This window comes from Haemaphysalis longicornis, unplaced genomic scaffold (genome assembly GCF_048455015.1).
Source record: "Haemaphysalis longicornis isolate Haplotype H1 unplaced genomic scaffold, Haemaphysalis longicornis Haplotype H1 scaffold_7, whole genome shotgun sequence".
NCBI lineage: Eukaryota > Metazoa > Arthropoda > Arachnida > Ixodida > Ixodidae > Haemaphysalis > Haemaphysalis longicornis.
In genome coordinates this window covers 98952849-98969708 of record NW_027526422.1, presented here as the reverse complement: position 1 = coordinate 98969708, position 16860 = coordinate 98952849, and the positions used below count along the sequence as shown (strand labels likewise).

The 16860-nt window shown below is 45.6% G+C and overlaps 1 protein-coding gene across 1 annotated transcript in view; it reads left to right on the top strand.

Moving 5' to 3' along the window:
- Window positions 1-16860, top strand: part of LOC144146433 (scoloptoxin SSD14-like) — a 55688-nt gene that overhangs the window by 26716 nt on the left and 12112 nt on the right. The window contains exons 7-9 of the mRNA XM_077678388.1: window positions 1658-1727; window positions 11216-11409; window positions 15583-15820. Of these exons, the coding sequence (XP_077534514.1) occupies window positions 1658-1727; window positions 11216-11409; window positions 15583-15820 (502 nt within the window). The remainder of the gene's footprint in view (window positions 1-1657; window positions 1728-11215; window positions 11410-15582; window positions 15821-16860) is intronic.

Here is a 16860-nt window from a genome sequence, read left to right as displayed (position 1 = left end):
CAAGACAAAAGAAGGCCTCAAAGCGCTCCTGTTGCTAAACGTCACGTTACAGTTTTCAATGAAGATATGAAATCTAAGTATTGTACGTTCCACGCTACAACAGGGTGCCCGCCTTGCGAAAATAACACAGCTTATGAATAGTCGCAACTGGCACCAGCAAAATCTCTGCAGATAGCAAATTACGAGTAATATTTCCGCTAACATGTATAATTTTTGTTTTGTAACCACCACCAGGCCATTCTGGCCTATCTTATCCTTTTCGAGACGAGCGCGCTTCTTTTTGTGACGTGTGCCGCGCCGGGCAATCTTTGGTGCATAGAGAGAAATTTTGAACCTGTCGTCACTGGCCTAGACAATTCTTTGCTGAACTATTCTCTTGATCTTAATCGACTGTGCCAAAAAGAACAGTGGTGAGAGATAAAATATCGCCGGGCAAACGCCGCGGCATTCGACTTAGCCACCTGTGATTGCTTTTTCGCCGCCTGTGTTTCCTTCTTTACTTCCGTGCACGAGTTCGCTTGAATAAACCGTAATTTTAACAAGCAGTTTAGTTCCTTATCACTGTGGGACAATATAAGATAGATCCGTAGTAATATCACAGAGCTTTAATCATACATTTTTGGTCTCCCACTCTGATCAGGCAGAAGGTGGGTAGGCTACTGCGTTCTTGGCTAAAACCGGCAGGCTATGAAGGCGCAGCGCATTCCCCACATTGCGTACGTTCTGGTGATCATATGATCGTGCCTCCTTGATTAATTGATTGTGGGGTTTAACGCGCCGACGCAACGCAGGCGATGAGGCGCGCCGTAGTGGAGGGCTCCGGATTAATTTCGACCACCTGGGGATCTTTATCGTGCGCCGAAATCTCGTACACACGGGCGTTTTTGTTTTTCGCCTCCACCAGAAAAGCGGCCGCCGCGGCCGGGAATCGAACCCGCGACCTCGTGCTCAGCAGCGCAACGCCTTAGCCACTGAGCCACCGCGGCGGGTCGTGCCACCTTGCTACATGGGCTTTCTCGATCTGAAAGCAAGTTATGTGGCGCTGTCAGATGCTCGTAACCTCATTAAAGATTCGTGCTAAACGCTTTGTATGCATCGTGGCATGGCTCAAAAATCTTCCGCGTGAGTAGCGGCTGCCAGCGTGCGTGTTGCACATGGCATGGGGTCCGGCATTTGTGGCGGGTAAGCAGATTGTTGGGAACGTCAGTGATGACAGATCAATGTAGTGCCAGTATTAAAAAATGTTGTGTATGACCTGCGTTTATGCGAAGGAACAGCAAAAGAAATCCGGAAAATAATAAAGAAGCAATATCGTCAAAATAAATAATTCCGAACGAGTAACGGTACAGTATCATATAAATGTCAAGCTAGCTGCCACAATACATTCGCGTTATGGTCAGCATGCTTTTCAGACGAATTAGAAGTCTAGCTGACATCTAAAAATATATTGTTAAGGCTTAGTAACCGCAACATGTGAATTACTAATACGTTACCATTTAAAATCACAACGCAGGCAGAATTACGCATTCACAACACATTTTTGGGCACAGCTGCTGGAATTCAGCAACAACCATTCTGTGCTCAGGCTTCACTAATGATTTGGATAAAATTTCCGGGAAGTGAATGGAAAGTTTTACGCTAGAAAATTTTACTGCAGGTTTGCCGAATCATGCAAGTTCGCTTACGCCCAGAGATCTCTTCTTGGGGATACTAAGAAGTCTTCCGAGGTGCGTATACTTTTATGGAGATTGTGCCATACCACTGCGATGAGGGAACTGCTAGCTGCACGTCTTTGAGAAAAAGTTTTATCATGCAATATTCGCCCCGAGATCGAAGACAGTCGATATCGGTCACAGTCGATCTCGGAACACACTCGATCTCGGAACACAATCGATCATATAGCGGTTCGTCCCGCCGCCTAGCGGCGGCGGGACGAACCGCTCTATGGTAAGGTCCCTCTATGGCGCTCTTGCGTCGTCTGCTCGTTCACGTTGCGCGCGGCGCAAGACGCGTGCTGCCCACGATAAAACAACCAATATGTGTTTTTTTTTACAGTAAGCAATGAAATAGTTACCTTTGCTTGCGTATTTCCTCTAGAGACGCAATAATCAGCGGCCGTTGCGGGTTGAGTGTGAAACGTGTTATAAACATTGCTTCGACACATTGCACTTTTCTTATTGATGAGTGCAGTCGTCTGCTGTTTCCGCAACGTCAAAGGGTGCTTTTCGAATGTGGCTTGGTGATTAAGGATAAAAGTATAGCACACGAAACTGGTAAGAAGTGACGAGACATGTGCATACCCATGCATTTGCCACACCCTTGTAAAATTGCGCTGTGTTCTTATAGAAAAAAGAAAGAAACAAAAACAATTACACTGCACATGACCCGTGCGCTATCGCCCATACTTTACCGGAGACGTATTTTACACCAGCAAGCGCCTGTGTGATCGAATTCTTCCCGTACCTTTTCGAAAATAAATACCATGTTTGGAAAGTCGTTCCTGATACTCTGTTGCTAATTTTGCGTATTATTTAAAATACGTTTCTGTGGATGCGCAAGAGTATTTCGGGGGATTTCTCGGTGAAATTTAGCAGTTGTGAGCTTGCGTCTGTCCTGTGGCATTTCGTGTGTCACTTTCATGTATTCCATTTTAAGATCTCGACATGAATCACCTTGTCTAGAAGTGTGTTTCACTTAGCATAACCAAATGCCTTACATGGTCACGTCTTAACCTCTTAAGGTGGACCAAAGTTTAAAGAGGAAAAATCACGTAATATAATGCACGTTGTTGCCCACATCTTTGGAGGGTCTGGATTTTTTCCACAATGCTTGCTCTCAATACACTTTTGAAAAAGGCGAGCTACAATTCCTGGACAATCAAGGTCCAAAAGGGAGGTTAGTCAGTTGTGAAAATACTGGCGTCTACTTGTTGAAGTATTGCTTTTTCACCGCTACGGAACACGACTCATAGCGTACTTTCATTTGGAAGTATACTGATAACCAACGTTTGGCTTCTCGCGTTACATGCGTTCTCTTCTGGCTGCTCTTGGAACGTAGGCAAAACACCCCCCCCCCCCCCCCCCAAAAAAAAAAAAAAACCGAAATGCGCAGAAAGCTTTTACCCATGCCTTTTAAAACCAATCCTCAAGAATTAAATGTTAAATGTCAAGTCAAAAGCGAGGTCCAGTTTACAAAACAAAGTAGTTTCCGGAAACCCGTTGCGCTGTTTCGTAACGAGTGTTAAAAAGGAACGTTTTACTACAACTGCAGCAGGGCAACTTAATTTGCCATCTTTATGGTCCGTAAGCGACATTACGCAAGAATGCAAATCTAACAAAAAATCTGTGCTCACTTTAAGGTCCCAGAAGCTTAGTTTACACACTGTAGATCCGCTTGTCACTTTGCAAGTCTAGCTAAACATGAGATATTGATTGTACTGCGCGCGTTATCAATTTATTTCGCAAGTTAACTTGCTACGAAAGCCTTAAATAAGTGATCCGACACCGTTAATAATGAAAGTGCCTTCAGAGTCACTAAAATTATATTTAACTAAAGCTGCGCGCAAAAGACCTGTTAGAACAGTTGCATTTATATCTCTGCGCTGGTTAAAATTCAATAATTTTATGATACCTTTCCAATGCAGAAAAGATATTGTAAGCTCCTAGAAAAAATGTCGGGGCAGTTTAAGTGGCATTAGCATTTCAGGGCATCCCACAAATGCAAGAATGCGTCACGCTAACAATGAAAGCGTGACGCTAACAATGAAAGCGATTGAAATTCCTTTTCTAAACTGAATTTCAGAGATCGAGGCTTCATGATTTGTTTCTATTTATATAGTTTTATTGAAGACTTAAAGCCAGAGTCTGGAAAGATCGAGGTTGCTACGAGCCACGGTGTACAAGTTCATTGTTATTATTTCGGCCGTTCTGAGACTCCCGATGGGTCACCGCGTTTTTGGCGTAGTAATAAAACTTATGGCCGCTTCCATGCTATACATTGAACGTTGAGGAACAGAACTACAGGATACCACTCTTGTTTGCGGCTTTCATGCGCTCATATGGCACGAAAAAAGCACAAAGCGCGCCCACAGTGTGCATTCTTCCGGGCCCCTCAGCGGAGCATCCACACTAGCAGCGCGACGCTGTCGCCACCTACATGTCGATCTCGCGGCGAATACTACTGAGCATTAGCCTGTCGGCCCAGGTGGAAAGATTGGATACCAACCTAACAAATGTTTACTATCAGCAGGGAAATTGTTGTTTGTCGTTTTTAAGCTAAAGTTAAAGCGTTTAAGAATTATTCATTGCATTAACTGGCTAGAATACACAAGAAGAGAAAAATCAAAAATAATTTGCTTAGTTCTCGAACATCTACTAAGCAACGTCTACAGCGCAGCTGTAGATGGTGTGTTTCTTCGTGGTCATTACTGTAACGGCTCTATCTCATAGGCGACCGCGGCTCCAGTGACGTCGCTATGGTAGCAGTAGAGGGCGAGTAGGTAGTGCGAAACCAGAGGACATATTGCTGTCACAAAGTGCAGTGTGCAATCGCCCCTGTTGCACCGAGAAAGGCATCGTTTGCACGCTTGCCAGTTGGAACGGTAGAAGCAGATGCGGTGGCTTCTGGAAATACGTCACCGAACCAATGCAACTATTTGCACCCCTTTAAGCCTAGCGAACATATTTTTTATGCGTTAAAGGTCAGTGCGGACCCAAACCACGAGAAAGAAATGAGGCGCAGAATAGGACTCGGATGGGGTGCATTCGGCAACCACTCGCAAATTATGAAATGTAAGATGCCTCAATCCCTACAAAGAAAGGCATTCAACCAATGCGTCCGGCCGGTGATGACATACGGAGAGGAAACTTCGCGACTTGCGAAACAATAAGAAAGCCAGCTTAGGTGCGCTCAACGTGCCATGGAGAGAATAATGTTAGGAGTGGCGATTAGGGACAGAAAACGAGCTACCTCGATTAGGGAACAAACTCACATAGACGATATCATAGTTCAGGTTAAGAAAAAGAAATGGACTTGGGGCTGGCCATGTGGTACGACGAACGGACAACAGGTGTACCACACGGACAACATAATGGACACCGCGAGACGGGACTAGAAGAAGAGGAAGGCCATTAACTCGATGGAGCGATGAAATAAGAAAATTTGGAGGCAAGGAATGGACACGGGCAGCACAGGACAGAAACGGGTGCAGGTCAATGGGGGCATAGAGTTTCATACTAATATATACTAGAGGGAAATCTGGCGCCACTGTCTAGGGGAGCCGCGCTTCAGCGAGCGTGTTGTCATGTACCGGGCAGGCACGTTCCACTTGTCGTTGGCATGGCTCACGAACAGGCTAAGAAGTTGGCTTTGGCTGCAAAAATGCAACAAAATTACTGCAGCAAACAATTGAATTTGTTTTGTTATTATAAAATTAAAGCTCCAGAAAGATTTATTTGTCAGGGATTATTTAGAATCTTCATGGAAGATGAACAAAAAAACAATGTTACGTCTTTTGGCATCAAGACGAAAAAGAAGCCATGTGGCTAACCAAGCCAAGGAGGTGAGGAACGTCACTAGCTGCACTGGCGCACCCACGGCGGCTCGCGAATGCAGCGCCAGATTTCTCTCTTGTATATATTAGTATGAAACTCTATGAATAGGGAGGCCTTCGTCCTGCAGTGGACCAAAATACGCTGTTGATGATGATGATGAAGGAGAAATGAAATATAACAGGGATACTTCCACGAGTGTTCACAATATTTGAAATGCTACTGCGTCGGAGGTAATGGATGAACATTTTGGATGGAACATAGATAATGCAGGTCTTAAACCTTGCAATAAATATTATTTCCGTCAGTACCATCCCTGTTTGAAATATACAGGGTGTCCCAGCTATCATGCACCAAGATTTAAAAAAAGAGTAAAGGCGTAACTCGAAAGAAACCAGGTGCATAATGTTTGTAGTACTGTGAAGAAGCGGACAGTATTTTTTTCTTTAATAAGACTTAATTAACTAATTGTAATTAATTATCTAACTCAAGAAATACTGTCCTGATCACTAAAGTGTCAATGAGGCACTTGTAGGTAACCATGAGGGGCATCTAACGGCGATATTTTCAGCGATGAACTAATTGTGTACACATTTATTCTGACTGATAAAGGAAACCCGCGAAATATGAAAAATACCACGTGACGGCGCCTCCGCGCGCACCGTAAAGCAACGCCCTCAAACAGGCTGCCTCTGAGTTAGCCAGAATGAAATAGACAAAAGAAAGAAAGAAGAAATCGCGACCGAGTTTGTTCCTTATCTGCACACGCGTCGCGCGAATCTTGCTGCTGCTGCTCCTTCCATGCATGCTATTATCAAGGTGATGCGCTGTCTCTTCGGGCGGGTAACATGCGAAGCAGTTGCTTTCAATCAGCTTTGTTTGGGGACGCTGCTCTACAATGCGCGCGTAAGCGTCGTCACGTGGTATTTTTCATATTTCGCGGGTTTCCTTTATCAGTCAGAATAAATGAGTACGCAATTAGTTCGTCGCCGAAAATAGCGCAATTAGATGCCCCTCGTAATTACCTACAAGTGCCTCATTGACACTTTAGTGATTAGGATTATATTTCTCGAGTTAGATAATTAATTACAATTAATTAATTAAGTCTCATTAACGAAAAAATCACTCTCCGCTTCTTCACACTACTGCAAACATTATGCACTAGGTTTTCTTCGAGTTACGCAATTTCTCTTTTTTTAAATCTTGGTGCATGATAGCTGGGACACCCTGTATAAGCTGCCGCTTCCGTGAGTGAGCACGCACTGATGAACTCGAATGTTGCAGAAACGAAGATAGCCGATACTTTTTCCAGTTCGATTGTTATGTGCCTCCATATTTATACCTGAGGAGTATCTACTCAGGATGGTGAAGAACGGTTTTTTTTAAATTGAGGCTGTCTAGCATTATGTGAATCGCAAAGGTCAGTTGCTTTTTCATTTTAATTAGACATCTACATGCCTTACACACATAAAAATGCGTTCTGTTTGTCGCGTAATAACTGAGAAGCAGTTGGCGGGTTCCGTCCTTGTGCTTTTTCAAGAGTAACTGGAAGTATTAAGGAATTACTTTTTAAGACAATTTGTAATTTTGATGTAGTAGCGATAATTGTTGCGATAATTGTAGCGAAAATTCCACCATTGCGATAATTATTGTCCTTCTTAATTAGCCTGCAAAAGTAATCAGTAATGTAGAATATTCATTATCAAAAGCAACTTCTCCAGTCGTGTTAGGGAATCACTGTCGTAAAGGCAATCTGAGATCAGTTGTTCGGTGTCGTTTGGAATGGTGCATCTGCAGCAGTAGAGGGGGGTCCACCCAATAATTTCCTCAAAAGATTTTGAGAATGGAATAACAGTACTTGTCTAACAAGAGAATGGGTGCATTTTACAGCGAGCTGTGTATGAATAGAGTGCCGTGGAAGTTTGGTGTCCGTAGGTAAAAACTCCCAATGCTATACCGGTGAAGGCAAATTATTGTTCGTGGTTGCGTATAATCCATTACCATGTTTGACAGCCACCAGAGTTACGTAAATTCTAGTAAATTATAGTAAATTCTCGTGGTCTAGATTTGACGCCTCCCCGATAGAAATACCGGTGTTCTGTTTCTCAGAAGCTTGGACACATTCACTGCTTGAAGTCGATGAGAACCAGATTGGGAACGTGTGTGACAAGAGCGTGGGCACGCGATCAAGTTGCGTCGCTGTAACGTATGCGTGTCGACGTAGGTCCCTAGCATGGAAATAGGACTAGGATGTTGAATGCGGTAATGTCTGTAGCCTTAAGGCCAATGATGCCGTTGTAATATCTACGATATTGCTGCTCAAAATGGCCTTAAGGGACACAGAAGTGAATTTGTCTAGCTCCCTTTTTTCCCTGCACTGCGTAGACTGGCCCAAATTAACACACTTTTTATCGTTTATCTGGTTAATAACGCGGTAAGTATTTTATAAAGCCCGAAAGAAGAAAAACTACCATGCGCGGTCTGCAGCGGCAGCCCGAACCTAAGGCTGTGGCGTCAGGAAGAGGTGCACCGTGATTGGACGATGTCCAAAATTAGCATTCAAACAAGTTTCGTTTCCAGTTCTGTGAAACAAAATGCTTGACATCCGACATTATCGTTGGGTGGGCATTCTCGATATCGCAATAATCGTCATACCGTGCTTCTGCCATGCTGCCGGCTGTAAAATGCCTACGATAAGCCTCCCAGGATGGCTTGTAATCGTAGCGATCACTAGCCGAGGCCTACGCAGTGGATGAACACCCTCCGCGTCACCGCAGACGCTCAAATTCCATGCGCGTTTGCCCCCTATTTGCAGCTTGCCTCACTCATGCCTGTATCGTAAAAAGCGTGTTCGCACCGGGCCAAGGGTCTGCTGATTCTGGCCTGTGGCCACTGCCCCCAAGCAGTCGGTGCTTATGGCAACAGCACGCCAACGAGAACTCGCTAGCGCGTTAGTGTCAGTCTGCGCGCGTTCTGCGAACTCGCTCGCGGAGCAGTGAACGTTACGGCCGAAAAATAGTGAACTCAGGATAGAAAACATCTGCCGAAAACGAAAAAATCAACTTACAGAAAAAAAAAGAATCTACCATCGGAGATTCGAACTTCCGACTTGGTAATTAAAATACCTTGCTCTCCAGACCACTCGGCCACGGGCTTTTTTTTTTTTTATTGCCTATCTCGGACAGCAACACCAGGTACCAGGTACAATGAAAAAGAAAAAAAATCCGAGTAATTGCACCATGCCCCCCAGGGCCGGTGTTGTCATTTAAAATTCCTTAAGCGTAGTTAGGGGTTCAATTTTAGACAACCACTCTGGTGGAGAGTTCTTCGCTCTCTGAGCTTCAACAAACTGTAACACACGTTCCCTAAAATACTGTCTCGTTGGTCGCGCGTCTACATCACAATGCAGCCAAGCCAAGCCATGCGCGAACGCTAAATGCTGTGCAGACCCAACAACATGACACTGTCAAATGTCACACCGTCCTCTCTATCAATGCACAAAAAACGTATGCCGTGCGGGATAAGTGGAAAATCTTTCTGGAGTGACCGTTGGAGTACATCCCAAAGGAACGCTGCGGCCCAACAGTGAAGAAAAACATGCTCCACAGTTTCGGGTTGTTTCAAATAGGACAGTCGGTTCCCCATGGCACTGAGAGCCCCCTTTCCTCCATCCAAGTAGCGGCTGAAAGTGTGCCCGTGTGCAATTTAAAAAAGAAAGTCTTTGAAAAAAGAAAGGTGACACTTCCATTCGCTTCAATCGTTTTAACACATCTTGTCCTGAACCATTGTTGTACAGAGCTCTATACAGTGGCACTGGGAACACTACGTCACATACATTCTCATACAATTTTTTCTTAGTTACATTGGCCAGATATTGCATTGAAAAACGCGTTGCTAAAAATTGGAATTACAAAACAATTTCTTTAAAATATATAGGGACACCACCTGGCATGCAACTCGAAGAAACCACAAATTCTGGCAAAGCAGGCATTAACCGAACTTCTCGACCACGGGCGAACGCTGCCGCTGTTGGAAATATGAGACACATAATGTATAACCAGTTTACACTTTTATTTAGTTTTGCATTTCAAGCAGCTTAGGTGACTATTTGTTGTTTAGCGCTAGTGCAGTAAGCGTCCCCCAAATTTCCACAATATCTCACGTCTAGCAATTGCATTTCTTGGATGGAAAAGAGTTCGCAGATGTGTGGTCGTGGTGCTGACCACGGTGTTTGTTTACCCAGCTCAAAAAAGTGCTTCCTGCTCCCTAGTTTTAAAAGTTCTAGTAGATTTTATTTCCTTAGTACATATATCGACTTCGCTGACTCTTCTCCCGCCTTCAAGTGGCCTTAGGTTTTCCTACTAGCAAACTAGTCAGCCAAGCGTCGCATGTGCACTTGTGCAACGCTTGTGTGGAGCGACCGGACTCGGAGCTTGATACAGTGTACAAACTATCAAAGTAAAAAGGGCACATTCTTCCATTCACAAACCTGTTTTGTGGGTTAGTTTCAACTGAGCGAGCGAATTGCGGCGACTCGTCGGCTGCCGGCGCACTAAACGCTGGGCCGACTGACTATGCCGGAAGGTCAGCGAGCCATGCAGTAGCGCAGTCTAGCCAAGTCACCTCCTCCTGACGTCACACGAAAACGCCGCAGAAAATGGGTGAGGATACAGATAGGAGGAAAGCATTTTGGAATTGATGTGTATACTAAATAAATTCGCATAAACGCGCCTAGAGTGGTCGAAACATGGCCTATGGTCTCCGGACTACAATTTGCGCTAGTAATCCCGCAATGTTTACATATCACTTCAGTGTCCCTTTAACAGCGGAGCTGTTCAAGCTTGAGCTCAAGCCGTGCCAACAGTCGCTCAAAAATCGGCGAAGCAAAGTGGATTGGCAGGAGGAAAATGCTAGGCCAAGAGTGGTGAGTGGTGGTGAGGAGGCAACGAGCCGACGAAAAGGCTGGGAAATTGCGGATCGCAGCGCAGATGTTCAGATGGGGAGGAGAGCGTCGGGGAGTTGCTGCGCCTAGTGATGACATAGCTCTGACGTGCGGGTGCTCCCCTAGTTGAGAGAGCCGGCGTACACTCGGTGGCATGAGTGTCCGATCTTCCCGATAAGATGGGCGGACTTAAGAATGACCAAGTTAAAGTAAGTAAAGACCACCAACTCCGCTGTTGCCTCAGTCTTCGCACCTCATTTACCAAGGTGGCCGATTTTTTTTTCCACCAATACTTTTTCTTCCAAGTTTTTTCCATGCGTACTACCATTTTTGTGCGTTTACACGATGTAGGCTAATTTACTTCCTTACATATTTTGGTATTTTCCCTCCTTCTTTCTATCTTCCACAAAGTCCTGCGCTGCTCAAATTTAGCTACGATTAACTCATAGATAAACTGAATCGTCAAATTCACTACAATTTCAAGACGCTGATGTCGTACGCAGTAAAATCCTTGGCCGCATCAACAGCCTTAACAGGTTTAAAGCCTCACGCATACAATTAGAACTTTCCAATTGAATTTTTTTCCCGCTATTGGTGCTTAGACGACAACGTTTTGATGCAGGATTAGCTCAAGCAATCTAATCACGCAATAGTGTTTTGACTAATCAGCATCCCGCGTACTGCATCATTTAAAGTTACATAAAACATTTACACTTTTTTGCAGGTTGTTCGTAATTTGACATCCCCAGATTTTGCCCGAGCCGCCAAAGAGAAAATAAATGACAACAGAACATTCGACGATCCCGCGTACTACGGCTACCTCAACGAGACGCAACAGCCAGATCATGGTACTGCGCACGCTACTGTTTGGGGCGATGACGGTGTGGTCATCGCAGTATCAAGCACCATCAACTTCTAGTGAGCTCTGTTCCTTTCTATTTTTGTAGAGAATGGGTATTCATAGTCCCGCAGGGAGTTCGAAACAGTTGTAAGTAACCGTGTCGTTGCTTGGCTTTTGCGCGGGGTTATTGTCGACGGCCTAACTGCGCACGCGCGCAGCCAAGCTACGGACCGAAGCTCACGTAAGGATGCCTAGCTATAAAGCCGCCCGAGCGTTCGGAATTAGGAGGGCTCTCACTAATGGTGGTGTGAGTTGGGAGGCGCGCAAAGGGACCTTTATGCGGCTGACGTTTTGCTGAGCGTGGACATACGTGGCCCGGTTGCGGGCTCAGGGCGTGCCGGCACGGTTTAGTGCGCATTCGAGGAATTTAAACTTTACCTCACTGCATTTTTTTGGGGTGTGGATCAGGCAGACAGCTAAATTTTCGACGTTAATTCATTTGTAGGGTTGCGCAATTACTGCGCAAATATTGGAATAATACTCGTAGACTGACAGGCGAGCTCACCGTTTTCGGCGAGAGATGGTAGGGATAACGCAAATGTGCATTTTTGAAAAAGCGTCAAAGGTGCGAAGTTACACTTCGCCAAGTTTATGAGCGCTACCTGGTTAGGCGAATTACTGATTGCTAAATGGGTACACGTGCAATAGTGCGGCCGGTACACGAAGGCACGTTGCATAATCTATTACGGTGTCACTGTAACCAGATTAAGTTGCTATTTTGTTTAATAATTGCAACAACGCACAAATGTGTGTCATCAACCAGGGTGACTTTCTTAGCTTGATGAGTAATGACCCTATGTAGAGAGTACTTAACATCATTTGCGTTAGAGACGCTAGGGGTAAGGAATGTCGTTGCAGTCAGTAACCCGTCCGCATTCAATGGAGCTGCCATAGCACACGCCTCAATTGAGGCGAAACGATTTGGCCTAAATGTTTTCCCGAGCTCTTTCGCGGCACTAGCGTGGCTTCTGTATTATGTCGACATAATCTTTGGTGTTATTTGTCGTATTTAGAGGAGGGACTACAAATATCATTGAGCTCTTACTCTCAGATAAAGCACGCTACTGTCATCTTTGGTGTTCCTGGCCACACCTTGTTCACACCGTTGCCATTGCGCGAGCTTCTGACTGATAATCCCGCTATGATGCTGGCGTGAGCGGGCTTACGTCGCCTCAAAGGCATGTGGCATACGGGGCACCCGTTACATCCGTGCCCTCTCACGAGGATACAGGGATCCCTTTCATTGTATTGTCTAGCGCAGCTATTAAAGTTGAGAGGGATAAGTGTTCTGGTGTCTGCTTCATGGGCTCTGCAGTATAGAGCATGCCTCGGCAAAGTTTGCGCGGCTCACTCAAACTCACTCACAAATTTATTTTCGAATCACCACTCACTGAAACTCAGACTCATTCCTGAGCAGCACATCTGCGCTTACTCAAACTCAAACTCAGTGATCGCAAAACTTAGAACTCACTCTGCTTTAAAAGTCAAAGTGTACTCAGAACACAAAATGTTCTCAAACTCAAAATGTACTCAGAACTCAAAATGTACTGAAAACTCAAAACGTACTCAAACTCAAAATGTACTCAGAACTAAAAATGTACGCAAACTAAAAATGTACTCAAAACAGGAAATGTACTCAGAACTCAAAATGTACTCATAACTCAAAATGTACTCAGAACTCAAAATGCACTCAAACTCAAAATATACTCAGAACTCAAAATGGACTCAAACTCTAAATGTACTCAGTACTAAAAATGTACTCAAACTGAAAATGAACTCAGAACTCACTCGGTCTCAGGCGTACCCAAACTCAGTCGGGCTCAAACTCGCTCAAGCTCAAACTCACCATGCCACACTAGCCTCGCGCTCACTCAAACAGGAACTCACGCGTGAGTTTGAGTTCAAATGATTCTGAGTGAGTGGACTCATGAGTGAGTCTGCCGACCTCTGGGATAGAGGGTCATTTGCTCTGCATTTTGATCGAACGTGACCGCCCACGATCGCGGGACGCGTCCAGACAACATTTAAATACCTGAAGTAAAGGAGCGGCTACCACGCGCCCCGTCGCTTCACAGGATAGCAGCACGGTTCACACCCGAGGTGTCCCTTCGTCGAGCTGTAATCTGCGGCAACGCCGTCTTATAACACCAGACCACGTGCGATGGGCAGACGTTGCAGGCGAATTCTGTTGCCCGCGCCGCCGTTGATCGCTCGTCTTTTATCACAGCCACTGTTCGGCCCACACCGTTTGAAGCTTAACATAAACCATAAGTAGAACACAAACGTGCGCTAGTTGGCACAATAAGCAAAAAACTGCACGGAAGACGAGGGGCCAGCAGAAGTGCGCCCTGTATGTCTAGTTGTCCTATTATGTCCCTGCCTTCCACTAAGTTTTTTTCTTGGGTTAACAAACCATTGTTGAGCACGCTTTCCAATTGTGTTCGCCTGTTTACTACGTTATTTATAAACGTCTTTGGAAGGACGCTACTTCTAACCGGATTACGATGCAATCTAGATATGGCGTCCAAATTGTGTGTTTACAATAGTTCGACGTTACATTGCCGTGAAGAAATGAATGCACGTGCCTGAATATCTCGCACGAAGGAAACAACATGGTACGGGCATTCATTAATAACTTCCAGAAGTAAACGGAAACAGTGGCCCCTACAGCCCCAAGCTAACCCTCGCCTCTTAGAGCTGAAAAGGCACTGGTTTGGGCAATAGGGAGCGAATATCTGTAACTCTAAAATTAAATAAAGTCGACCAAATAGAGGGCTTTTTCCGCACCACAATACCGTCTATTAACCAGACACGAATATTAAGCCGGCGCAACTTCTTTCGGTGTTGGCAGAGCTGGTTGCCATTCGTGATGGCCTGTGTGCTTCTGCTTCTGAGCTCTGCGCTGCCCACCACCCTGCTTGGTAATACACACGGACTCCACCCAGGGTGCTCGGGAGCTCGGCGGAGCTGTGAACAGTACACTGGGTATTAGATGCGAGGTTAACCAGATACTCCAATCATTCCCGCGCTCTGATCGCATCCTCAGGGCTCGCTGCAGCACGACCGCGCAAGTTCAAGCCGACTCGGCCGCTCATCCGCATCAAGTGGTGTATCCGCTCGTGCTTCAGCAGCTGACGCTGGACTTTAGCACTTCTCAACAAAAAAGATATTCTTCGGCGCTCCAAGCGTGCCCTTTTCTCTCCGCCGTGGGTCTGACCTCCCTGGCGGCTTAACCCCCCGTGAAGAGGTTGTGCTTCGGTGAATTCGCCTGGGCGTCGCACTGACGTCTGCTCTCTGCGGACTTCTAGCCTTGCAGTCGCCTCTTCGACCTGCCTCTACTGCCCTGCCCGTGTTGCAGAGGCGTCATTGGACCCCTTCCTTGGGACGTGTCCAGGGCTCCAACGAGACCGAGCTCGACACGCGGGACCACAACACGTCGCCCAGGCCGCCATTCCAATATTCATCGGTGGACGCACGGCCCCCTTTAACGGAAACTGCTGGAGTTAATTTCGACACTAAATGACGGCCTAGTTGGTATTACATTATGTAGAGCTCTTGAGTTGTGTCTTTTCTGAATCTTGTCTTTTTTTTTCGCTGAACTGTACATAATGAACTTTATAGTTTTCTCCAGTACGTGAAGCCACCCACAACCTGTTTGTTTTTTCTTTTCTACTTTTCTGTACCGCAGCAGCAGTAGCCTATCTTGTACATAGTCTCTTCATGTTTATTATGCCCTGGGCAAAAGGGCGCAATAAAAAATAAACATAGGGCCGCAGATAAACAACCAATTTCTGCTTTACAAGCATGACACGTGCTACTTCATTATAAATGCAATGTAGTTGGAAATTTCTCTACCAGTGACGTTGCATGCTTTGTCAATAATTACCATTGATTGCGTTGTGCGCACTGTACGTCCGTGATTGTGGAGTAGGACTACTTTTTTACTTGTTTCTTCAAGACAGGCGCAGCTATGATGGAAGTAGGGCGAGTGTAAATGTGGCCTGCGTTTATTAACGGTATTGGTAAATATAGACTACTTATAAACCGTTAGAAAGGATCTTCGGGGATATAATTCTTCCTGTCATGAAATAAAAAGCATTATGGTTTGACGAACTGCTTTTTATGTGTGCGTAGACTATTCCCAATATACCCACAATTCACGTTCATAATTTTTCATTCCTTTTATGCAGCTTCGGCAGTATGGTGCGCACCAGCAGCGGAATCGTGCTGAATAATGAAATGGACGACTTCTCGAAGCCCGGCACGCCCAATATATACAAGATACCACCCTCCAAAGCCAATTATATTGAGCCCTGGAAGCGACCCATGTCTTCCATGGCACCCACAGTGATTGTGGACGAGTACCAAGATCCCATACTCGCCCTAGGGGGAACCGGCGGAGCGAAGATCACCTCTGGTGTGGCACTAGTATGTGATTTATAAAACTACTGATGTTTGTAAGCCCATGAGTGCTAAACTTTCATAGCCGATTGAGCTTGAGTTAACTATGACTGAGCTGTAGTACATAACATGTGCGCTATCGCTAAACTATGGGCAAAGACGAAAGTTCTGTAGCAAGCCAGGTTTACGTGAACACTACTTCAACCGTTCGAAAGTATGGGGATAGCTATTGTTATTCTAAGTAGAATGTGGCGCTCAGCAACGGCTGGTGGTGCTATTCTGGAGTGCGAAGTGTATCAATTCAAAAATGAAGGAAGCTCACACCAACGCCGCCTGTATCAACATTGCCTGACGCGTCGCGCGCTTTTCAATGGGAAGGGTAGGGACGCTTAGTTCAGGCACTGATCCGCTATGTGGCGCGTGCCGGCGGACATCTCTCCTTACGTCACTGCTCTCGAGTCGCGAACGCTGCACCCACTTCTACGACGTGTGTCTGTCAGCTTGCCTGTTGGGCTTCGAGGGCCGTTTCGCTTACATCTTAGCCGCGACGGGGAGCTAGTTCTGTGGCGCACTGGGGATCTCGTTCAACATGTCGGTCGCTTCATACTTGCTGCATTTTTCCAAAGATAAAGATGGAGGCGGACTCAAATAGTGTAAGAACATACTGATTGTCAGGTAGACATATAGCTAACAGTAAAACGATATTTTCGGTTGGGGCAGCCATTATTTTACTGATATTTTTCTTTATGGAGTATTTAGAGAAGAAAAAATTGCGTGCACGTTTTTTATTCAGGCGCTCACTTCTACGATTACTTTCCAATAATATCACGTGCTTGTAAACTTCAGAAAATAATAGGAAACAAAAGGATAAGCAGCTGGGATCCCGCCACGCTGTCCGGGCGCTTCTACAGTACAGTCCTCAATTTTAGAAGTGCGTACCGATGCGGACTGCGAACACCGGGGTCAAAACAATACCTAAATGCGGAGGGGATAGAGGTGCGATGCCCCACTCAGAAAATTTCAGGGCCTGTGATCCGAGTAGATAAGCGCGCAAAGCCGGCATCAGC